The sequence below is a fragment of the Carassius gibelio genome, chromosome A3 (assembly GCF_023724105.1).
Source record: "Carassius gibelio isolate Cgi1373 ecotype wild population from Czech Republic chromosome A3, carGib1.2-hapl.c, whole genome shotgun sequence".
Taxonomy (NCBI): domain Eukaryota; kingdom Metazoa; phylum Chordata; class Actinopteri; order Cypriniformes; family Cyprinidae; genus Carassius; species Carassius gibelio.
In genome coordinates this window covers 26,384,033-26,408,904 of record NC_068373.1, presented here as the reverse complement: position 1 = coordinate 26,408,904, position 24,872 = coordinate 26,384,033, and the positions used below count along the sequence as shown (strand labels likewise).

Below are 24,872 nucleotides of genomic sequence, written 5' to 3'. Positions count from 1 at the left end.
CCGGAATATATGAAAAATGAGCTACCACTTTGAACTGAGTGCTATACGTTTTTTGTTAGTTAATAATAGTTTCTAGAATGTTAATTGTACTTTAGTTATTTGTTCCTGTGTAGTTATTCATTAATGATGGAACAGTATTCTAAAGTGTTACCACTAATGTTAATGTCTAAACATAGCAACAGAGACAATAAATATAAACAAATCTTTGCAACCAATTCAACACCATTTCAAAACACAAAACTGAATGACTCTACAATCATCTACAACACAACAGAGTGCATTACTGTTTCACACAAAGTACTAACTGCACACTTCTTCTCTCAAACTCATCTTTCACTCATATATGAAAAACTAGAGCTGGACTTTAAATTCTGACATCAGTAAGAAAAAAAAGGAAAATAAAATTAAGGAACACTTATTCACATGATCCTATTCAGAAAATAATAGCAATTATCATCCAGTGAAATACACAAAAATAAAATAACACTCACAAAGCACGAGAAGAAGTTGACTGAGCTCCATACTGACTGAATGATGACAGACGGTTAAAGACAAAGAAAGTGTTAAAGCCTCAAGACTTCCTGAAACCTGCAGTCAGATCTTTAGGAACATCAAGACAGATTAAATACATGCAAATGTACCTCATGTGTTACAGAAATTCTTTTGATAATGTTGATAATCATGTGAACTTTGAAACCCCCATCCCCCCAAAAAAAGTCACAGTAACATTACAGAAATGTTGCAAGGAAAACCCACCATTTTGTGTCTGTTTTGCTCCTCATGTGCCTTCCATGCCTATATTTGGTCCTTCCTGATCCCATTGTGTTAAGTGCATTCCAGGTGTTTCCTATGTTGTTTCATTGATCCCAGGTGTGTAAATAGTGTTCCCTGTTTTCAGTTCTTGGTCAGCTGTTGTACATGGCATTTGTGTCTCTGAGAATTCCACATCTATGAGTTAAATTCTATGTCAAAGAATGTTCCTGTGTATATGTTCCTGTGTATATGTCTATGTTCCTGTGTATATTGTGACAGTTATATTTTTTTTATTATCATTTTCACAGATCACATGATAAAAAAAAAAAAAAACATTGAAATCTGAAGGCTATGAAAAACAGCAACAACAGCAGCAGCACAGCAAAGACAAACACAAACACAAAATGGTAACAACAAAACAATAGTACATGTGCAGTTCTGTACACAACATGTTGTGCAGTGTATTTCTTTTTTTATTTTTTGTCCAATTTAAGAACCATTTAATTTACTTTTTATTTAAAAAGAATTGTAATGACTTTTAGAGCCATATATATATATGCTATTTAAAAGTAATATATTTGAAATATATGTCACATTTGAAAGCAAGATTTTTTGCATTTAATACTATCCCCAACCGGGAGAGGTCGCTAGTTTCCAGCCGCTCCCCAAATTAATTCCAGTGTTTTTGTACAGTCTAACAGTAGGACGATGCACTCTAATGTAAACATTCACTAGCATTAGCAAATCATACATGAAAAACTCTCCATGAAAAACGCAATAGGTGAAATTGCATAGACATGAACAGCCATAAATCACTTAATTAGGTGGAGGTGTTACTTGTATCTCCTGTGAAAAGGGGGTTCCGTTTGATGTCATTGAAAGGGAGTTTCCCGATGTTGCTGATTGGCTGGAAGTTCAGTAGTCGCTGAAGTGACGTCTTGGGAAGCCCGTGGTTGGGTGTTGGCTGATGATGCGGAGTTGTGCGGGCTGGTTGAATTTGAATGAGCACTCAAGGTCACACTCATTAGAACATAACTCAGAACACAAAACTCTCAACGAAAAAAAAAAAAGAAACTAAAGTAAAAGAACAGAAGTAAAACTTGATGAGTTGCACAGTTGCTTTTAAAACTAAGGGAGTGGGATCTCATAATTCTACCCAAAAACACTGCCATAAATAAAGAATGGTATCAAAACTTTCTACAAGAGCGATGACTTCTAATGATCCAAAAGCAGTTTGGTGATGATTTGTACATTTTCCAGCTTAAAGGAGCTCCATGTCAAAAAACAAGAGTGATAAAGAAGTAGCTCAAAGATAACTACATTGAAATTTTAGATCCGTTGCCAGGCAACTCCCCGGATCTCAATCCCATAAAGAACCTGTGGTCAGTCCTCAAAAGGCGGGTGGACAAGCAGAATTGTGATCGATTCAGAGAACTTTATGGCCATCAGTCAGGATTTGGCCTAGAAACTAATTTCCAGCTTGCCATGGTGAATTACAGAGGTTATGAAGATTGACTGAAGCAAACATATTTCAAAATTTGTCACTGCCAAAACATTTGGCCACGACTAGACATTTTGACAGTAAATCCCGATTCATTATAGTGAGAAGTAATTATTCTTTGGCTCTTACGGTGACACTGCAAGTTTTAACAAAGTATCAGCTCCAGATATGTTTTTTTTAAAAGAAAATGAGACTTTTCTTTATTAAAAACAAATACAATAAAAATGCATCTGCTTACAAACCATGTTATGTTTATGTGGTTATAATGTGTTTTAATATTACAGTAGAACACTATCATCAGCTACTTTTCTCCACATGTTTTGGGAATGTCCAATTATTGTCAAACTGTGGACACATTAATTCTGTTTTATCCTTTTAACTACAAACTGATTACACGTCTAATCCATGTTTATGTCTTTTTTATACCATGTTTATGGTTTTCCAGTGGCAAAGAAGACAATAATACAAAAATGGTTTACTCCACAGTACTCACGTCTGCGCAAAAACATTTTAGATCCACAGCCTCCTTGTGAAGGTACAACAGCACAAGTGAAAAAAAGGCTAAACCTAATATTATCAATGCATGGCAATATATTTCTTACAAAAAATTTGACTATATAAAGGAATGAACAGAAGCTTTTTTTATTATTATTGATGTGTCTGTTGCTCCCACTTCCCTGTTTGAATTGTTTGAATGGATGTTGTTGTTTTAATTAAAGACAATAAAAAAGTTGAGTACTGTACTTGTGATGCTAAAGCTCAGTGTAGTTCAGGAATGGGAAGAGGGGTTTTATCCATATTACCAATATTGTATTGGACAAAAATAACAAAAACCAAATGGGTTAAACCCAGTGTAAATCTGTTAATCTTTGATGAAACTTGCCAGACATTATAACTTTCTAATAATCCTGAAGACCTTGATTAGTTTGTTCAGGTGAGTTTGTTAAACAGTTTAACATGCATGTTTCTGGTTAAAGTTAAAAAAAGGCCCTTGTTCTTAGCCTTTTCTAAAGTTTAACCACATAAAACAGTCAGTTCATCATGGATAAAATCCAGTGAGAAGCAAATCAATGGAGGTCAAGTGGGATGGTAATTCTGGTTCATGTTGACTTTGACAACCATGAGATGCCAAAAAGTTATTCATCATGAATCAGGAGTGACTTCTGTATTTGACACACACACACACACACACACACACATGGAGCGATCAGAAAGGGAGTTCATTTCTGCATTTAAATGCAGTAATTATCAAAACTGAAGATGATTTTCTCACCATCACAACTGATTACATTAAAGCTTCTTCATCTTCAAGATGTACCTGTTAAATACACAAACACACACACACACACACAAAACGACATTTTCAGTATTTGCTTATTGCCAAGCATGTTTTGCCTGTCTTCATTAATTGTTTTCATGGACTATTATCGTATTTCAACTAGATTTACTGGAAAACAAACAAAAACAAAAAACAAAAAAAAAATATGTGTCAGTGAGAGAAGTTGTGTATTTTAGGAATAAGATAGACATGAAGAGATAGAGCCAATGCAATATTAATAACACATTGTTCCTGAAGCAACTTTACAAAGAACAAACCCTCAGTAAGTAAGCCACATAATATTATATGATAATACTGACTCATTTGTTGGTTTAAATATAATGATTATTGAAATATAATAATTATCATCTAATAAATCAGTCAGATGTTTCACCTCTCATTCTGTAGCATTTGAAAATCAGCACAACTGTCACTAGCAGATATGGACAAACTGCCAGAACAGAACTGAGTGTGTGGAGGACCGAGATTTGAGATTCTGAAGGAGACACTGAAACACAGACACACAAGCACTTTATCATGTACTATACCTGAACGAGAGCATAAAAAATAAATCAGCTCACATATACAGCAGCATTCATTTGAGACTCCTCTAACTGAGATCCAGCTCTTGGGTGACTCTCCTCTCTCTGGGTGTTTGCAGTAGTAGAAACCCTCATGTGACTTTGAGACAGTAGAGATGATCATCTCTGTAGTTTGATTCTGGATGAGTGATCCATCTTTATAGAAATCAGCTCTGAGGTTTTGTAGAGTTGAATGTTGATATAAACAGCGTAGAGTCAGAGTATCTCCTTCAGTCAAAGGATGAACAGGACTCTCCAGAATCACAAAAACTAGAAAAGAAAACAAACAAACACACTTACATATACATATACATATACATATACATATACATATACATATACATATATAACAAACACACACACAGGTGCATCTGACATTAGAATGTCATGGAAGATATCAATATTTCAGTAATTCAACTCAAACTATGAAATGTGTGTAATAAATAAATTCAATGAATACAGACTGAAGTAGTTTAAGTCTTAAGGTTCTTTAAATTGTCACTTCCTGTTTGTTGTTGGCGCCTGTACTGTGTTTGAGCTCCATCCCTATATTCTTTTTATCGACTATTTTTATCTTAAAAATAAATTTTATACACCATCATTTCCGTTTATATAACGTGTGAATATATCCTCTATTGTATTGTACAACAAAAACAATCAGAGCGCCTCGTTATCACTAGTTTTATTTTGAGCTCCTGGGTCCGCTATTAGCTTATAGCCCGTTAGCATCAGCGGCGTGGTTGCTGCTAACTGCGCTTACATTGCTAATACTCTATTCACACACATTACCACTGCTGTACTCACTGTTACTTGCTTTAATGGCAGATGAATGTCTACCTTTGATTGCAGGCAAGGACATGTTCGAGCTGCATTGGGTGCGACCTGGAGGTGAGGCAGGCCCAGCTGAGAGAGCCGAGAGCCACGCTGGAATCATCCCAGGCTGACGCTCACAAGTCCGGGGTAAGTATACAGAGTTCTGTTAACAGTCCCACTTCGTCTACTCCATGTGTTTCTCTGCACAGGCCCAATGCACCCAGGACGCGATCTTCCCAGATGTCCTTCACTCTCGGCGCTGGGACACCATGGACCCTGGGTGCATCCACAGCGGAGGACGTGAGCCAGGCCCCGGGTGACGACTTCTCCCCCTCCGTTCTTTGAGATCTCCACACGGAACCGATTTGCTGCCCTCCGCGAGACAGGACGCGACGCTGTGATCATCGGAGACTCCATCGTCCGACACGTCCGTGCTACATTAGCCGAAGGTAAAGTGCACACTCATTGTTTCCCTGGTGCTCATGTTCTTGATGTTTTTGCGCAGATACCCACGATCCTGAAGGCCGACGAGAGCCCCAGAGCGGTCGTGCTTCACGCTGGGGTTAACGAAAACATGCTGCAGCAGACAGAGACGCTGAAGAGGGACTTCAGCAGCCTGATCGAGACGGTTCGCAGCACGACTCCCACGGAGACGATCATCATGTCAGGACCACTGCCCACATATCGACGAGGACACGAAAAGTTCAGTAGACTTTTTGCTTTAAATTAATGGTTGTTGTCACGGTGTAAAGAACAGAAACTGCTATTTGTTAATAACTGGAATCTTTTCTGGGAGCATCCTAGGCTGTTTCGCGCTGATGGCTTGCACCCCAGCAGAGTCGGAGTGGAGCTGCTCTCTGACAACATCTCCAGGACACTTCGCTCCATGTGACTAGTAAGACAATTCTCAAATAACTATTATAATGAATTTTGTTCCAACCGCTTAAATGACAAAAGTACTTGTGCTGTACAATCTATTAAGACTGTGTCTGTTCCCCGAATAGTGAGGTCAAAATATAAATTGAATGTAGGATCTAGAAAAAATCTTATCGTGATTAAACCAGAAACATGTAAAGTAAATGAACAAAAACAATCTTTAAAGTTTGGGCTCATAAATATTAGATCACTCACACCCAAAGCAGTTATTGTAAATGAAATGATCACAGATAATAGTTTTGATGTACTCGGCTTCACTGAAACCTGGCTAAAACCAAATGATTATTTTGGTCTAAATGAGTAAACTCCACCAAACTACTGTTATAAGTATGAGCCCCGTCAGACTGGTCGTGGCGGAGGTGTTGCACCAATATACAGTGATATTCTCAATGTTACCCAGAAAACGGGATACAAGTTTAACTCATTCGAAATACGTCTGCTCAATGTTACTCTGTCAAACATGCAAAATAAATCTAATGTATCTCTTGCTCTGGCTACTGTGTACAGTATATGTCAGGGTGCTTACTGGACAGAGGACTCAGATGCAGAGTAAAGAAAAGGAGAATCTTTGTTCTCACCACAAAACACAAAATAACATAAACAATAATGAAATGCTCTGGCGCACACAGAGATCTCCGAGCTTGCCAGCACAGTGCGGACCACTCGCGCTGCCGGATCTCCGAATTACGGATCCTTTGACAAAAGAACAGAGGGTGAGACTGATACTGAGAATCATGCAAAACATGGGCAAAGACAAAACAATCTACTCACGACCACAGACAGAAAAGCAGAGACATATAAGGGAGTAGGGGAACAAGCGACAGGTGGGGAAGAATTAGCTCGTGATCTGCACAACCCCGCCACGATCAGCACTGATTGCCGAGACCACGAGCTACTGAACAGACAGGACAAAACAGACCACAGGGGAAGCTGAGACGGCACCCTGCACCGTGACAGTACCCGCCACCTCAGGGACACCTCCTGGTGTCCCCGGAGGACTCACCTTGACGCTGATGAAATTGATCAATGAGAGCGCGATCCAGAATATGGCGAGCCGGAACCCAGCATCTCTCCTCCGGACCATAACCCTCCCAGTCTACCAGATATTGATGACCCTCTACCCCTACACCGGACATCAATGAGCCGCCATACAGTATACGCAGGCAACCCATCGATGAGCCTAGGAGGCAGAGGTCAGGGGCTGAAGGGGGGAGCGAAAGGCGGGTTTAATCTTAGAAACGTGGAAAACCGGGTGGATCCTTCTAAACTGAGGGGGTAATTTGAGCCGAACTGACACCGGACTAAGCACTTTGGCTATGATAAACGGTCCAACAAATTTGGGTCCCAGTTTACATGAGGGCAGTCTGAAGTTAATGTCCTTAGTAGACAACCAGGCTCTCTGACCACACACGTAAAGTGGGTGCTTAGTACGGTGACGGTCCGCCGATGCCTTGTTCCTCTCACCAGTCCGAGTGAGGGCTTCTCTGGCGATCCTCCAAGTACTGATGCATCTCTGAATAAACGCATGCGCGGAGGGAACAACGGCATCGGATTCTTGAGAGGAGAATAGAGGTGGCTGGTAGCCTAAACAGCACTGGAAGGGAGACAAACCCGTAGATGAGACCGGGAGGGAATTATGCGCATACTCTACCATGGTCAACCTGGAACTCCAAGATGACGGTTCAGCAGACGCCACACAGCGCAGGACTCTCTCCAAATCTTGGTTTCCACGCTCGGCCTGACCATTAGTCTGTGGGTGATAACCGGAAGATAGGCTCGCAGTCGCCCCCAGCTGTCGACAGAACTCTATCCAAAACCTAGACACAAACTGGGGACCTCTGTCAGAAAACACGTTCACCGGGAGGCCGTGAATACGGAAAACGTGATCTAAGACTGTAGTCACTGTCTCCCTCGCTGATGGCAATTTGGGGAGGGGAATAAAATGGACTGCCTTTGAGAACCTGTCCACCACAGTGAGAACCACAGTCTTGCCCCTAGATGGAGGCAAGCCAGTCACAAAGTCCATCGCTATGTGTGACCAGGGCTGCGAAGGGGCCGACAACGGCTGAAGTAGCCCTGCAGGGGTTCGATTGGATCCCTTACATGAAGCGCAAATCGGACAGGCCGACACAAACCGTTGAGCATCCTGCGCCACGGATGGCCACCAAAACCGCTGCTTGATTAACCTACAAGTACGAGTCGCTCGAGGGTGGCAAGCTAGACTAGAAGAGTGGCCCCACTGAAGTACGCTACGTTGGACTGACTCAGGTACAAAGAGCAGACCCTCTGGGCATCCAGTGGGAACAGAAGCATGGCGTTGTGCCGCGCGGACCTTGGACTCCACCCCCGAGGTGACCGCAGCCACAACCCGTTCGGGATGTAAAATGGCCACTGGGAGGGTGGGACTAGCCTCAGCCTCAGAAACCCGCGACAGCGCGTCAGGTTTACCATTCTCAGAGCCCGGGCGATAAGAAATGGTAAACCTGAAACGTCCGAAAAATAATGCCCAGCGAGCCTGCCTAGAATATATTCTCCTGGCGGTGCGAATGTACTCAAGATTCTTATGATCAGTCCAAATGATAAACGGAAATCGCGCTCCCTCTAACCAGTGACGCCACTCCTCCAGGGCCAGCTTGACAGCTAGTAACTCCCTTTTCCCAATGTCATAGTTCCGTTCAGCTGGGTTTGAACGATGAGAAAAAAAGGTGCAGGGATGTATTTTCTCGTCCGAAGTTGATCTTTGAGACAAAACTGCCCCCACCCCCACCTTCGACGCATCCACCTCCACAATGAACTGACGAGATGGGTCAGGGGTCGTTAGAATGGGGGCCAAACAAATTGACTCTTAAGGTTCTCAAACGCAGCTTGGGCCTGCGATGACCAACAGAATTGTTTCTTTGTGGAGGTGAGATCAGTCAGAGGAAGGGCGATTTGGCTAAAGTTCCGAATGAACCGCCTGTAAAAATTGGCAAACCCCAGAAAGAGCTGGACCGCTCTATGACTATCTGGGGTGGGCCAATCAGCAACTGCATTTACCTTGGCGAGATCCATTCGGATACCTTCAGGCGAGAGAATAAAATCCAGGAACGGAACCGACTGTGCGTGAAACTCGCACTTCTCCAACTTAACAAATAAACGATTTTCCAGCAGCTGCTGGAGCACTCGCCTAACGTGCTGGACATGATCGCGCTCATTCTGGGAAAAAATAAGGATGTCGTCGATTTAAACAAAAACAAACTGATCGACCATGTCTCGGAGCACGTCGTTGATGAGTGCCTGAAAGGTCGCCGGGGAGTTGGAAAGCCCAAACGGCATAAATAAATACTCAAAGTGCCCTGTATGGGTGTTAAAGGCGGTCTTCCATTTGTCCCCCTCCCTAATCCGGACCAAGTGATAAGCACTGCGAAGGTCCAACTTCGTAAAGATGGTTGCCCCCTGAAGGAGTTCGAAGGCCGATGACATCAGCGGCAAAGGATAATGATCCTTTACCGTGATTTCATTCAACCCCCGATAGTCAATACAGGGGCACAACGAACCATCCTTCTTCTCCACGAAGAAGAACCCTGCCCCGGCTGGAGAGGATGAAGGACGGATAATGCCTGCTACCAGAGAATCATGTATATACCTCTCCATGGCCTCCGGCTCCGACAGAGAGTAAAGGCGCCCCTTAGGTGGAGAAGTGCCAGGAAGCAGGTCAATCGCACAGTCGTACGGGCGGTGTGGAGGCAGAGATGAAGCTCGGGACCTACTGAAAACTGCTCTCAAATCATGGTAAGCCTCCGGTACATCCACCAAGTTAATCAGCTCCTCCTGCAACACAGAATGAGCCAAGACAGGGGGAAAAGCAGCATCCAAACACTGAGCTAAACAGAAAGGGCTCCAAGCCAAAATAGAACCACGGGCCCAATTAATATGGGGGTTATGTTTAACCAACCAGGTGTGACTCAACACCACTGGAGCGGTGGGCGAGTGAATGAGGTGAAATCTAATCTCCTCAGAATGATTAACAGACAAAACTCCATACGGAACCCCGGTGACATGTTCATGGGGAATCCCCTCTCTACGGTGCCGAGAACGGAGAGTAATCCGGTCGTCGACCCGAATGGCGAGATCGGTAAGCCCATCCAAGCCAGGGGGCAGCTCTAGTGAAAGTCAGTGAACACTGGGACAAAAATGATCGACATGAGTTGGGCTCACCCGAGTATGGAGCGGGTGGATTGAGTCACGGTTCTGCATGGTGAGGAGCATGTGGGACAGACGGGGCATCCGGTACAGACGAGGCAGCTGAAGGGCTGGCCTGCAGCTGGTCAAGCCGTTCGGCTAGCCGGTTGAGTTGGAGAGCGATCTCCGAGTAGGCGCGACGAGAAGCTGCAATTTCCTCCTGCTGTCGACCCAGAAGAGAGCCCTGCTGCTGAAGAGCTCGGCGCAGCTCCGTTTCCTCTGCTGAATCCATCTTTGGTGAGTAGATTCTGTCAGGGTGCGTACTGGACAGAGGACTCAGATGCAGAATAAAAAAAAGGAGAATCTTTATTCTCGCCACAAAACACAAAATAACATAAACAATAATGATATGCTCTGGCGCACACAGAGATCTCCGAGCTGGCCGGCACACAGCGGACCACTCGCGCTGCCGGATCTCCGAATTACGGATCCTTTGACAAAAGAACAGAAGATGAGACTGATACTGAGAATCATGCAAAACATGGGCAAAGACAAAACAATCTACTCACGACCACAGACAGAAAAGCAGAGACATTTAAGGGAGTGGGGGAACGAGTGACAGGTGGGGAAGAATCAACTCGTGATCTGCACAACCCCGCCACGATCAGCGCTGATTGCCCAGACCACAAGCTACTGAACAGACAGGACAACACAGACCGCACGGGAAGCTAAGACGGCACCCAGCACCGTGACAGTATAGACCACCAGGGCCGTATACAGAATCCCTAAAAGAATTTGCAGAATTCCTCTCAGACCTTCTGGTTACAGTTGATAAGGCGCTAATCATGGGAGATTTTAATATTCACATTGATAATACAAATGATGTATTAGGACTTGTGTTTACTGACCTAATAAACTCTTTTGGAGTCAAGCAAAATGTCACCGGGCCCACTCATCGTTTTAATCATTCACTTGATTTAATTATATTGCATGGAATCGATCTTACTGCTATAGATATCGTACCTCAATGTGATGATATTACAGACAATTTCCTTGTATCGTGCATGCTGCATATCACTGATATTAACTATATGTCTCAGCGTTACCGTCTGGGCAGAACTATTGTTCCAGTCACCAAAGACAGATTCGCAAATAACCTGCCTGATCTATCTCAACTGCTATTTGTACCCAAAAATATACATGAATTATACAAAATGACTGACAACATGGGCACTATTTTCTCTAATACATTAGAAGCTGTTGCACCCATCAAATTGAAAAAGGTTAGAGAAAAACGTACTGTGCCATGGTATAACAGTAATACTCTCTCAAGAAAGTAACTCGTAGTCTTGAATGTAAATGGAGAAAAACTAACTTGGAAGTTTTTAGAATTGCATGGAAAAACAGTATGTCCAGCTATAGACAGGCTCTAAAAACTTCTATGGCAGAGCATATCCACAAACTCATAGAAAATAACCAAAACAATCCAAGGTTTTTATTTAGCACAGTGGCTAAATTAACAAATTTCCAGACGCCACCTGATTTAAATATTCCACCAACGTTAAATTGTAATGACTTTATGAATTTCTTCACTGATAAAATAGATAACATTAGAAATACAATAGCGAATGTAGATTCTACAGCGTCTAACACTTCAGTTTCATCTATCGCACCCAAAAATAAACTGCAGTGCTTTACAAATATAGGACAGGAAGAGCTAAATAAATTTATCACTGTATCTAAACCAACAACATGTTTATTAGATCCTGTACCCACTAAATTATTGAAAGAGTTGTTACCTGTAGCCGAAGAACCACTTCTCAATATTATTAACTCATCGTTATCTTTAGGTCACGTCCTAAAACCATTCAAGCTGGTGGTTATTAAAGGTGCCATCTGTAATGTTTGGCAAAAAAAACAAGTCATACTCCACATTCCATACCAGATGGGGGCAGTATGCCTCAATAAAGTGAATTGGTCTACTCTAGAGTAACAAACGAGAAACGGCATAGTCTCTATGCTCCGCCCCTACTTTTACAACAACACTACAGCCATAGCCGAAGCCTAAATGTGCTTTCACACCGCCGGCGTCTAGAGCATCAAAAATCTCACTTGTCGCTCTGCTCACGACGCTGCAGAAAGATTTGTGAGCGCTCAGACGCTCTAACGTAGATCAAATGCTTATTTTGTATTTAAAGCAGCCGCAAAGCAAACAAGCTTGTTGATCTCGTGCAGACTAACCACAAGGAGTTATAAGTTAACCTCATTAAATATTGTTGTGGATGAAATATTAGGATCCTTTACTTAAAAAGAACAATCTCAGACACCTTGGTCCACGTATCACTTATTAATTTATTTTTTATGTCCCTGTACGCAAACAGGGACACTTCATAGATTAATACAAACGCTAAATAGCAATAATCAACCTGTCCTTTATTCTGCTTGGGAACTAATGTGCCAACTCTCAAGCATTCACCGTGAGACACACGCAATTGACTCTTTTCACACGCTTTCACGCCACACATCAATTTTTTCACGCACAGAAAAACCACGAAGCAAAGAGGACACGGAGACCAACAGACTAGACAGAGCAGGTTAGTTATGATATAATAAAATGGGTAATGTTAAGTTATAGCTAGCTAATTATCAAACGCAGCTACGGTTAGCCATCGCTAACATTAGCACGTTTATCGAACAGCCTTCGATACATTTCTATGTTATAACTTCCTGAAAACAAATACACAAACATATAAAACAAACTTCTAGCGAAATACTAACAGCATCTAACTTACCAATCCAAAAGAAATGTTGCAAGTTCGGAGTCGAACCTCATTTCTTTCAGGTCCATCAGTTGTCTCCAGCGATTAAAAGCAGTGCCGATGTTTACTCTGGTTCGGCTCCTTTTCTTATCGGATTTGATTTGTGATTCCGAGCGGTTGTTTCCCTGTAGCGGGTGGCGCTCTCTTCCCTGAACTGAAATGAAGTACTGGGCTGTACTTTTCACATGATTGACATCAGGTTCAGGCACGCCCAGAAGCCTGCGAGTTATTCGTGTATTGCAGGTTGGCTGGTGGTTATGTTGCCTGCATACCGCCTCCGATGGCCGAAACTGGTAGTACGACACCTGTCGGGCCGGGGCTAGTAATGCTAATGGTAATTAAGGTTGATATCTCTGCAGCACTATAACTTGACATTTTTTTAATGACATCATCGCCCTTATTTCTTCTCATTCTTTTGATGCGTGTAGGTCATGTTATGGATATTTTTACCTCAATTTTTGTATATGGCACCTTTAAGCCTCTTATTAAGAAACCAAAACTAGATCCTAGTGAACTGGAAAATTATAGGACTATTTCAAATCTTCCATTTATGTCTAAAATTTTAGAAAAAGTTGTGTCTGCTCAATTGAGCACCTTCCTGCACAAAAATGATCTGTATGAAGAATTTCAGTCAGGTTTCAGGCCCGACCATAGCACAGAAACTGCACTTAAAATTTAAAATGACCTGCTTCTTGCGTCAGATAAAGGCTGCATCTCATTTCTAGTTTTACTTTATCTTAGTGCTGCGTTTGACACCATAGATCATAACATACTCATAGATCGATTACAAAACTATACAGGTATTCGAGGGCAGGCACTAAGATGGTTTAGATCCTACCTGTCCGATCACTACCGTTTTGTTTACTTAAATGGGGAGTCATCGCATTTATCATCAGTAAAATATGGAGTGCCACAATGATCTGTCCTAGGTCCCCTTCTATTTTCAATAAACATGTTGCCCCTTGGTAATATTATTAGAAAATACGTAATTAGCTTCCACTGTTATGCTGATGATACTCAGCTCTATATTTCAACGAGACCAGATGAAACCTCTAAATGATCTAAGCTAACAGAGTGTGTTAAAAATGTAAAAGATTGGATGACCAATAATTATCTCCAATTAAATTTGGATAAGACAGAGATATTAATTATTGGACCAAAAAACACTCCACCGAATCTTGTAGATTACAATCTGCAACTAGACGGATGTACTGTTACTTCTTCTACAGTCAAAAATCTGGGTGTTATATTAGACAGTAACATTTCTTTTGAAAATCATATTTCCCATGTTACAAAAGCTGCATTCTTCCATCTTAGAAACATTGCCAAGCTACGAAACATGTTGTCTGTTTCTGATGCAGAAAAGCTAGTTCATGCATTCATGACCTCTAGACTGGACTATTGAAATGCACTTCTAGGTCATCATCTGGCTGACTACGACTTGTAAAATTTTTTCTACAAATCCTGTCATACGTGCACAAACTGACAATCACCACTTATAAGCTATAACTAAATATTGTAGAAACATAATTTTCTGTAAAGTTGCTTTGTAACGATTTGCATTGTAAAAAGCGCTAAACAAATAAACTTGAATTGAATTGAATTTATGATTTTGGCTCACAATTAACAAAAACCCACCATCTCAACAAATTAGAATAATGGTGACATGCCAATCAGCTTATCAACTCAAAACACCTGCAAAAATTCCTGAACCTGCAAAAAGTATCTCAGTTTGGTTCACTAGGCTACAAAATCATGGGGAAGACTGCTGATCGGACAATTGTCAAGAATACAATCATTGACACCATTCACAATGAGGTTTGAGGATAAGCCACAAATATTATTTGCCAAAGAAGCTGGCTGTTCACAGAGTGCTGTATCCAAGCATGTTAACAGAAAGTTGAGTGGAAGGAAAAAGTGTGGAAGTAAAAAATTAACAACCAAATGAGTGAACCACAGCCTTATGAAGGATTGTCAAGCAAAATTGATTCAAGAATTTGAGTGAACTTCACAAGGAATGGACTGAGGCTGGTGTCAAGGCATCAAGAGCCACCACACACAGACATGTTGAGGAATTTGTAACTCGTGTAAAGACGCTCCTCAACCACAGACAACATCATAGGCGTCTTACCTGGGCTAAGGAGAAGAAGAACTGGACTGTTGCCCTTAAGTGGTCCAAAGTCCTCTTTTCAGATGAGAGCAAGTTTGTATTTCATTTGGAAACCAAGGTCCTAGAGTCTGGAGGATGGGTGGAGAATGTCACAGCCCAAGTTTCTTGAAGTCTAGTGTAAAGTTTCCACAGTCTGTGAATATTTGGGGTGGAATTTCATCTGCTGGTGTTGGTCCATTGTGTTTTTTGAAAACCAAATTCACTGCACCCATTCACCAGGTAGTTTTGGAGCAATTAATAAATGAACTTCCATGGCATTCTAATTTATTGAGATGAACCTGTATGGACCTGATGGACCTGTAGCAGTGGGTCCTTGGATTCAAAATGGTTGAAAAATCCTGATCTAATATTTCTTGATTGTGTTTTATCAACTTGCTTTATGAATTGATTGTAAACTGCCAGTAAAGTGAATAAATACAGAAACAGAGACTCACAGTGTACAGTGATATTAACAGGATGACTGTTCTCTCCAGATTCAGACTGACACCAGTACAATCCAGTGTCTGATGTGATGGTGGATCTGATTGTACAGGTAGATCCTGACTGTGATCCCCACACTGATGATGAACAATCTTGCAGCCCCCAACTCTCTGTGTATCTTCTCACTCTCCATCTATCAGAATTACTCTGGTCCTCACAGCTCAGAGAGAGAGAGACAGATGTGAAGTGTTGAGTTCTGCTGGGACTGATGATCAGAGAGACTCGAGGAGAACAACCTGAGGAAGAAGTTACAGCTACAATGTGTCAGATTTGTGCATGAAATTTCTCTTTACTTAATCTGATCCAAGATTTTAAATTCTGTTTGAACTCACCAGTGACCCATACTGGCTGTGTGTTGCTGTAGGTTGTATAATAAGCTGGTTTTATTCTCTCTGCTCTGCACACATAAACTCCTGTGTGTTTTAGAGCAGCAGAACTGACTGTGTAGTTTCCTCCAGCTCCTCTGCTGCTGTCTGAGAGCATCTGATAATTATGACTGCTGTAGTCTGCATGAAGTGAGAATATCACCATAAACACATCTTCCTGATCCCTTTAAATATAAGCTTAAAATATGGTCTCCTAACCCAGTGTAATATGCAGAGATGACTATATGCAAGCCATTAATAGGTCAATTTTTCAGAAAAATAAATTATACTGATTCTATCAAAATATTGCTCCATTTGTGCAGACCAGTGAGACACAGTATTGTTGGCTAACTATTCGTTTAGGATGGGAAACTTGTTTGATAATTTCCCCCTTGACCTTTTGTTTGTTTGCTTTTAAAGACTTGTGGCACTTAAATGACACTTCATGAACCCAACGTAATACTGTTGACTGAGTCACATTAAATAACATTTTTGACATTAAGTATTAATAATATTAACAAATGAAGCACATTCGTCTCACCAGATGAAATGGTTACAGTGTACCAGGTAAATGTCCAGTCTGTAGAAAAGTTGTTAACCTCACAGATCAGAGTTACTGGATCTCCTTCAGTCAACCACTTTTGTGGAGAAACACTTAAAACTGCTCTGAGTTCTGGAATTGAGAAATAGCTCATTAATAACATGTCAAATGAGTGTGTATATTAAGATATGTTCAAACTCACCTGATACTGTCAGAGTAACAGCATCACTGTAATGTGATCTGCGTGATCCTCCTCTCTCTGCTCCATAACAGAAGTATTTACCAGCATCAGACTCAGTAACAGAACTGAATGTGTGTTCCTGTAGTTCACTGAAAACACTGACTGAACCGTTTTTATACCAGCTGTACTGCCAGCTAGTGATTCCTTCCGAATATGTGTCACATCTGAGAGTGACCGTTTCTCTTCTGAATACATGTTGAGCAGGTTCAATGGTCAATTTGGCTTTAGGTCTTTCTGTATAATGACAAAAAATTAACAACAATATGATAGGAGAACATTTAAAAAATGTAAAATAAATATACATAGCATTCACATTCTTCTCGGATGATCTCATTTCCGGAGCTGTACTTCCCTTACTCTAAGGCTAATACATTTATTTCACGATCTTGGTGATTATGTACAAGCATTTTTTATATGCCAATATTATATCAGCCAATTTTTACTTTTACTCCACTACATTTTCAAATTAAAATTTATACTTTTAAAATGTATACTTTATACTTTTACTCATTTATACATTTCCCCAAAGCATATTCGTTACTAACTATGAAATAGTCAGAAGAACACTAACTGCAAGCAAACAGGTTTGATAAATCAGTGGTCTGGAATCTGCAAGTTAGACTCTTTAAAACACCTTTGCTCACGTGCAAACAAGTGCGCACACAAATGTGGATTATTTCATTTTCAACTCAATTTGAGGCTGGGGTGCGCGATATACAGTATACTGTATATGTGATAATATGGTAAGTGTTGTAATGATGTGCAATCTGACATGATCAAATAGGCTTTATCACTAAATTACACACATATTGCATTTAAGTGGCACTGAAATTAGGCACCGAAATCTGCATTCTGATTTTGTTACTGATGTTGACAAAATTTAGGCTAGTCAAATAGTTCCATGTATTTTGAATTTCAGCAATATCAACTGCTGGCGTTAGGACTGTCATTCACCTTTATGATACTTTGTGTACGCGAGTGGAAGCCCACAGATGAAGTGCAAAGAGAATGTTATTTTAATTTTCTTTTTTCAGTTAGAGTACTTTAGCATTATGCATACTGTTTATATTAGTCAAGAACAGTTCTAGTCTCTGTTGAGCTTAATCAGATGTAAGGCTGTACGGTGCTGTCTGCTTTAATCAATCATTAGCTAATGATTTGTAAAGATATCAGTATGTGATGATTTTACATGTTGAGGCAGATGACAAATGTTGAACTCAGAGAAAAGGAAAAATACTTGCCATATATAGTCACAGTTACTGGTTCACTGTAATTTGTGTATTGTCCCACTCTTCTTGCTCTGCACCTGTACTCTCCTCCATCAGAGACTTTCACTGAATCAATTTTTTTAGTTGAAGCTTCAGTCAATTCACTTCTTGAGTCTTTTATCCAGAGAAACTCCCAACCAACCAAAGTTTGACCCAGTTCACATCTCAGAGTAACCGAGTCTCCAGTGAACACTGAACTCTGTGGCTCAACAGTCACAGTTGGTTTGGAAAAATCTGTCAGTATAAAATCATTATCAGCATGAGTTGTTAAAGTTTTTCAAAAGGTCTCATCCTCTCACTATTGTTAGCGCATCTTGATTTCACAAACAATGTAAGAAATACAGCTGCTAGAAGCAATTACATAGACAAGTTAGGTCAACATTCATTCAGACTCAGGAGTATAATGCATGGAGTTAGAAAAGGTGCAAAGACCATCCTTGGTAGGGTTCAAACCTACAACCTTTTGTACCTGTGAGGCAATGGATCTTCGCAGCTCCAATGTCAGGGGAAAAATGAGTTCACAAACACACACACACACACACACACACAAAATATAATTTGTGACCTAATGGTTAGAGAGCCAGACTTGTAACCTGTAGGGTGTGGGTTCGATTCTCATGTCTGGTAAGAATTGTCAGAAGTGAATTACCAGTGCTCTTTTCCAGAGATGGGACCAAGTCACACATGTGCAAGTCTCAAGTAAGTCTCAAGTCTTAACCTTCAAGTCTCAAGTAAGTCCCAAGTATTTTTTTCTTGGGCAAGTCAAGTCAAGTCAAGTCACAAGCTATGTCAAGTCAAGTCCAAGTCAAGTCACCTTAATATTGTTATTTTACCTGCAGAATCTGATCTTAATAAAGTTAAAAGACAAGATATAAGTAACTGTCAGTAAATTAAAATAATTTAAATGTAAATACTCATGTTCAGTAAAATACATCATGGAATCAAACAAAATTGTAAGTTCCTAAAATTCTTTATTTTTCACTTCTGCCAACAGTGTTTGAAATGTTTTACATTTTCAACATTGAGTCCATAAAACTAAACATCCAACAGACTCCTCTCTGAACACCTCTCTCTCTCTCTCTCTCTCTCTCTCTCTCAAACACAGTTTACATACAACATTAAACTGTTACATTTCTCCTCTCTCTCTCTCTCTCTCTCTCTCTCTCTCACACACTCTCTCTCTCTCAGAGTATAGAATATAAATATGACGTATTTTCAGTTGTTTCATACTTTTTTGTTATGTACAGTACAGACCAAAAGTTTGGACACAACTTCTCATTCAAAGAGTTTTCTTTATTTTCATGACTATGAAAATTGTAGATTCACACTGAAGGCATCAAAACTATGAATTAACACATGTGGAATTATATATGGAATTATATACATAACAAACAAGTGTGCAACAACCGAAAATATGTAATATTCTTGGTTCTTCAAAGTAGCCACTTTTTGTTTTGATTACTGCTTTGCACACTCTTGGCATTCTCTTGATGAGCTTCAAGAAGTAGTCACCTGAAATGGTCTTCCAACAGTCTTGAAGGAGTTCCCTGAGAGATGTTTAGCACTTGTTGGCACTTTTGCCTTCTGTCTGCGGTCCAGCTCACCCCTAAACCATCTCGACTGTGTTCAGGTCCGGTGACTGTGGAGGCCAGGTCATCTGGTGCAGCACCCCATCACTCTCCTTCTTGGTCAAATAGCCCTTGATGCCTTCAGTGTGACTCTACAATAGTCAATAGTCATGAAAATAAAGAAAACTCTTTGAATGAGACGGTGTGTCCAAACTTTTGGTCTGTACTGTACATAACAAAAAAGTATGAAACAACTGAAAATACGTCATATTTATATTCTGTACTGTGTGTATATATATATATATATATATATATATATATATATATATATATATATATATATATATATATATATATATGTATGTAATATGCAGCTACATTTGTTTTTCTGATCAATTGTTTTGCTCTATGAGAAAGACAAGGTAACAAAATATTCGGGGCTTATGCACCCTTAGCCCAGCCCTAGCGCCGCCCCTGGTGCGTTTTTTTGACGGCCTGCTAGCGGATCATTAGGGGCTGTTCACATCACGTATTTTGTGCGCGCAAGTTCGTTATTTCCAATGTAGGCGCGCAGTATGCGCGCTTATAATGGAAGCAACGCGCTCAACATCTAAACTTTTCAGAATGCCGCAAGCGCACCGCAGGTCATGTGACAATAACTAACCAATCAGCTTCATCCTTTCTCGTATCAACGTTGAAAGCTCAGCTAAGATGAAGGAACAGCTGTTCATAGCTGTATATGGATTGCCATTTTAAAATGAATTTAGTAGCAGAGCTACTGCGAGCGATTTTTAGTGCTGCAAATCCATTTATCCTTTGCTGAAATTTCCGCGTTTTCATTGAGAGAGAGCGTGTCATGGATGCTTAGCAACGACAGACGCCCCAGGAGCACTTCTGCCCGAGCGCTTTGGAAAGACGGAGAAAGCGGCGCGACTAGCGTTTTCCACGCGTTTTTAGGCGCGAACTATTGAAGACAAAAGCGATGACCCTCGGTACCTCTCAGGCTGACATGTTGATGTGCTGGGATATCTGATTTAAGTGGGCGTGGTGTGTGTAAGGTAGAGAGGGCATGACTGATGATAGTGTCCTGATCCAGTCACGACGCTATTCTCAGCCTGCGCTCCAGCTGAGTAATCAACTTTATTTTAAAAAATAATTTATATATTTTATATTCAAACTGAAAACATGATGTAATTAACACTCAAGTCATTCAAGTCATCGTGTCTCAAGTCAAGTCAAGTCCCGAGTCTTTGACTTCCAAGTCCGAGTCAAGTCTCAAGTCCTAAAAATAGCGACTCGAGTCGACTCGAGTCCAAGTCACCAAGTCACAAGTCCCCATGTCTGCTCTTTTCCACCCTCAATACCACAACTGAGTTGAGACCATTGAGCAAGGCACCGACCCCCTTATGAATATGCCATAAAAGTGAATTATACAATAAATGAATAAGATGAATAATTGTAAGCTTTATTCAGCTAAGCTAATGTAATGTTCCAGTTACACTTAATGTTGACATTTTCCAGGTTACAGGTTACATCACTTATAGTATATTATAAAAAATAACCAATAAAATTATATTGTGCTTTTTCCTTCACATTAACAGTAGTTAATGTGAAGAATAGTTAACATTCTATTTATTAAAGGCAAGGTAAGTTTAATTATATAGCACATTTTGTACAAAATGGTAATTCAAAGTGCTTTACATTAAAGAAAGCAAAATAATAATGAAGAAAAAAAATAACAAGAATAAAACAAGCAATTTTAAAACTTTTATAATTATTAAAATATTTACTTATTTAAAATGAATTTAAAACAGTTAGAAAATTATTTTACATAAAAAAAAAAAACAGTGAAAATATAGTGCAATCAGTTCGGACATTGCACAGTGCTCATTCAATAAATGCACAGCTAAACAGATGGGTTTTGAGTCTAGATTTAAATCTGACTAGTGTTTTAGCACATCTGATCTCTTCTGGAAGCTGATTCCGACTGCGGGCAGTATAGTAACTAAAGGCGGACTCCCCTTGTTTTTTGTGTACCCTTCATTTCTTCATTTGTACCCGGCATTTCTAACTGACTCGATCCTAATTATCTGAGTCCTCTGTTAGGTTTATATTCAGTGAGCATATCTGCCATATATTTTGGTCCTAGGTCATTTAGTGACTTATATAAGAGTAAAAGTACTTTAAAATCAATCCTAAATGTAACTGGAAGCCAGTGTATAGGACCTGAGGACTGGGGTGATATGCTCAGATTTTCTGGTTCTAGTCAGAATCCTGGCAGCAGCGTTTATTTTACAAATATTAAAAAATATTAAGGATGCAACAAAGATTAATTGCAAACGTGTTGTGAAACTTCATAGTTCAGTAAACTGCAGGTGTCATGATGTTCACCAACACAGTGATGTACCTTTATTTACACCATGCCCTTTACTCATCAAAAAAATAGGCAATTTTTTTAAATATAATAATTCAATAAAAAAAGAAAAAATCCTCTCAGATTAGTGTACACTCATAATGTGAATATGATGAAATTTACTCACCTTCAGTGTGTCCGAAATTAATGTTTGAAATCAGCACTAAAAAGTGAAGTGAAATAAACATTACACTGTTACCATGGAGCTGATAATGTGCATTTTAGATTAGCCATATTATAAAATATATTTATTACTATATAAAGATTATTATTTCTTTGTTTATCAAACAAACTTGAGCGCATGATCTGGTTTTGTTAAATATGATTGAGCTGATTATAAAGAATAATTCATATAATAATAATTCATAATAATTAATGTTATATTTTATGCATATATGCATGTCTCATTAAACTATTTTTAAGATTTTTATTTATTTATTTGAAGCTAACAGTCTGATCACACGCAGAAGAATAAAACCAAACTTAATGTCACTATGCTTAATGTCCAGATACTTGAAACTTAATGTCAAGTATCTGGTGAATATCTACTTAGATCAGACTCTATGCTAAACAAAACATCTTAACTGGTTCAAACACACACACACACACACACACACACACACACACACACACACACACACACACACACACACTACAAAACGCCAACCTGAACTAAAACACACTGATCTACAACTCAGACTACATTTCACAAACAGCACTAACTGCCCACTTATTCTTAAGCTCATCTTTGAAACTCTGAGCAGCATAAAAAAATAAATAAAATAAAATAAAAAATCCACAAACAATAAATCACTTAAGATTCTTCTTAATATAATAACAATTACATACATATCCAGAGGAAAATACTCACAGAGCACAAGAGAAAGTTGACTGAGCTCCATACTGACTGAATAATGACAGACGGTTGAAGACACAGAGTTTTAAAGCCTCAAGACTTCCTGAAACCTATATAGACATACTAAAAACCCAAATAAACCATCAGTTTGAAATACCAAATTCTGGGGCAATTCTCTATTTCAATAACGGTATGAGTTATTATTTATTTTCTTTCAAGAAAGGTGAGCAGGGATAAATATTGGCTGCAGAGTGTGACAAAGAGGCAACACCCCTACTCAACATTATGCCTTCATCAAATCCGGATGCTTTGATCTCATCCAATCATAATGCATATTCAACATATATGTCCATTTAAGGAGCCTAATTATAACATTCAGGTGCGTTTCTAAGAAGCTAGGACATCTAAAAAGCTGTCATAATTTTATTTTATTTTTTTGTTTCTTTCAACACTTGTCTTGCACTTAGATTTCCTGTTAGGTCTCATATATCTAATGACAAACTTATGGACATCAATTAGACATTCAATAAAGAAAGAAAACTCCTTAATAGAGTAAAGCAAATAAAACGTACTAATAATGAATAAAAATATATATATATATATATATATATTTTCTCCTTCCTAGTATATTAACATATTACAATGTTTATAAAAGTGTTTTTATTGTTTTATCAATGCCAAAGTGAACTTGTTGGCTGACTATCTGTGCTAGTGTTACAGAGTATAAAGTGTTTTGGTAGTCTTAGTACATTTAGAATGTGAAGTGTACTGTTGTGCAGAATTGAAAGTTGGTAAGGAAAACAGTGTAAAGAGTTCTGAAAAGTAACCCACGTATTGGTCTGTCTTTTATTGTCATTTGCAACATATACTTGTATACTAGGCACTGACATTTGTGAGGTAAGCTCTGAAGAACAAAGATACCAAATTAGCAAAAGCACAATGCAACACAACAGTGCAATGTGCAACATGATGTCTTTTTATGTCAGTACCTGCTGAACAGGGTTGAGGCTAGGGATACAGTTAAAAACGGAAGCGGACAATAAATATAATTTTCTACCTTTGATATTGTGTTTTATTAACCTTTACACCTACCCCAACCCTAAACCTACCCTTTACAATCATGCAAAATTATGCTATACTATAAAGAATAATGTAAACAGCCAGATATGACAAAATAAACCCAGATGGTTCAAAAGTCTTCTGCTAGGAAAAAAACTGTCCTAGCTTTCAACAATATTTAATCCTGTTAAGTCTTGTGAAACAATTTTCCTTACAATCAACAACCTAGATGTAAGATGGCATGTGTGTTTGTATAACTAGAAAAAGTGCAGTGTCATAGTGAGATATGAAAGTTAGCATTACGTCATTTGTTGATATTGGTTCAGTTTAATTCATTTAATTTAATATTAATTTAATTTGATATATTTTAAGTTGATAAACATTATTTTTTGAATATGTGAAGAACATACTGACTTGTTTTATATTTTTGGTATTCAATATGTAAAAAAAGATGAATAAAATAAATAAACAAAAAAAATTCTGACATTTTTGAACCTCTGAAATTGTGCACAAGGGTTAATTTAGTGCAGTCAATATGTTTGTTGACTGCATACTCATTTCAAATTCCAATGTTCAGGGATTTTATGATTTTAATATACAATAAAATGTTACATTTATTCCCACTTTCTAATTTCTATTATTGCAACACACAAAACCATAACTAAATCTATCATTATTTTTCACAACTCTTTTCACACATATGCAGTATTTGACACCATACGTTCAACTTCAGTAGCATTCAAAAACCATTATTAAATAACCACAGCCCACAGTTCTTACCATGTGAACTCTAGTATGCAACATTATCACACAGCAGTCAGAAAAACAGGATGTGTAAAAATAAGCACGTGTGAACTGGCTGTACAAGAGATGCATGTCAAGAGTTGTTTAAACATTTTATCAGCACACTTACTGTAATCATTGTGTGAAGAGTAGAAAGTCTTTAAAAGCTGACCTGCAAAACCTGAATGACATAATAATAATTATAATAATACATTTTATTTGTAATGCGCCTTTCTTAATATTCAA

General features: G+C 39.2%; 2 protein-coding genes across 4 annotated transcripts in view; both read right to left on the bottom strand.

Annotated features, from left to right (window-relative positions):
- LOC127953780 (basement membrane-specific heparan sulfate proteoglycan core protein) overlaps positions 1-24,872 on the bottom strand; it is a 287,372-nt gene that overhangs the window by 162,367 nt on the left and 100,133 nt on the right. The window lies entirely within an intron of this gene.
- Positions 736-23,064, bottom strand: LOC127953811 (Fc receptor-like protein 5). Of its 3 annotated transcripts, XM_052553142.1 has the most exons (11): positions 22,800-23,061; positions 22,056-22,091; positions 17,917-18,181; positions 16,641-16,909; positions 16,439-16,570; positions 15,865-16,038; positions 15,487-15,786; positions 4,154-4,423; positions 3,967-4,080; positions 3,528-3,572; positions 736-3,417 (listed from the first exon to the last, which is right to left on the bottom strand). In XM_052553142.1, the coding sequence occupies exons 1-10, from the start codon at positions 22,828-22,830 to the stop codon at positions 3,562-3,564; spliced, it is 1,602 nt and encodes a 533-aa protein (XP_052409102.1). In that variant the 5' UTR covers positions 22,831-23,061; the 3' UTR covers positions 736-3,417; positions 3,528-3,561. The 3 variants fall into 3 exon arrangements, with proteins under 3 accessions (XP_052409102.1, XP_052409094.1, XP_052409112.1); XM_052553134.1 differs by lacking the exons at positions 736-3,417; positions 3,528-3,572 and having other exon boundaries at positions 3,950-4,080; positions 22,800-23,064; XM_052553152.1 differs by lacking the exons at positions 736-3,417; positions 3,528-3,572 and having other exon boundaries at positions 3,950-4,080; positions 15,487-15,768; positions 22,800-23,060.

Excerpts from the sequence above, each read along its gene's own strand:
- LOC127953811 (XM_052553134.1), bottom strand. The coding sequence starts at position 22,830 with ATGGAGCTCAGTCAACTTTCTCTTGTGCTCT. Across the intron at positions 18,182-22,055 it reads TAATTTCGGACACACTGAAG|ATTTTTCCAAACCAACTGTG; the intron begins GTGAGTAAATTT and ends TTATACTGACAG. Across the intron at positions 16,571-16,640 it reads TGTTACTCTGACAGTATCAG|AACTCAGAGCAGTTTTAAGT; the intron begins GTGAGTTTGAAC and ends TCTCAATTCCAG.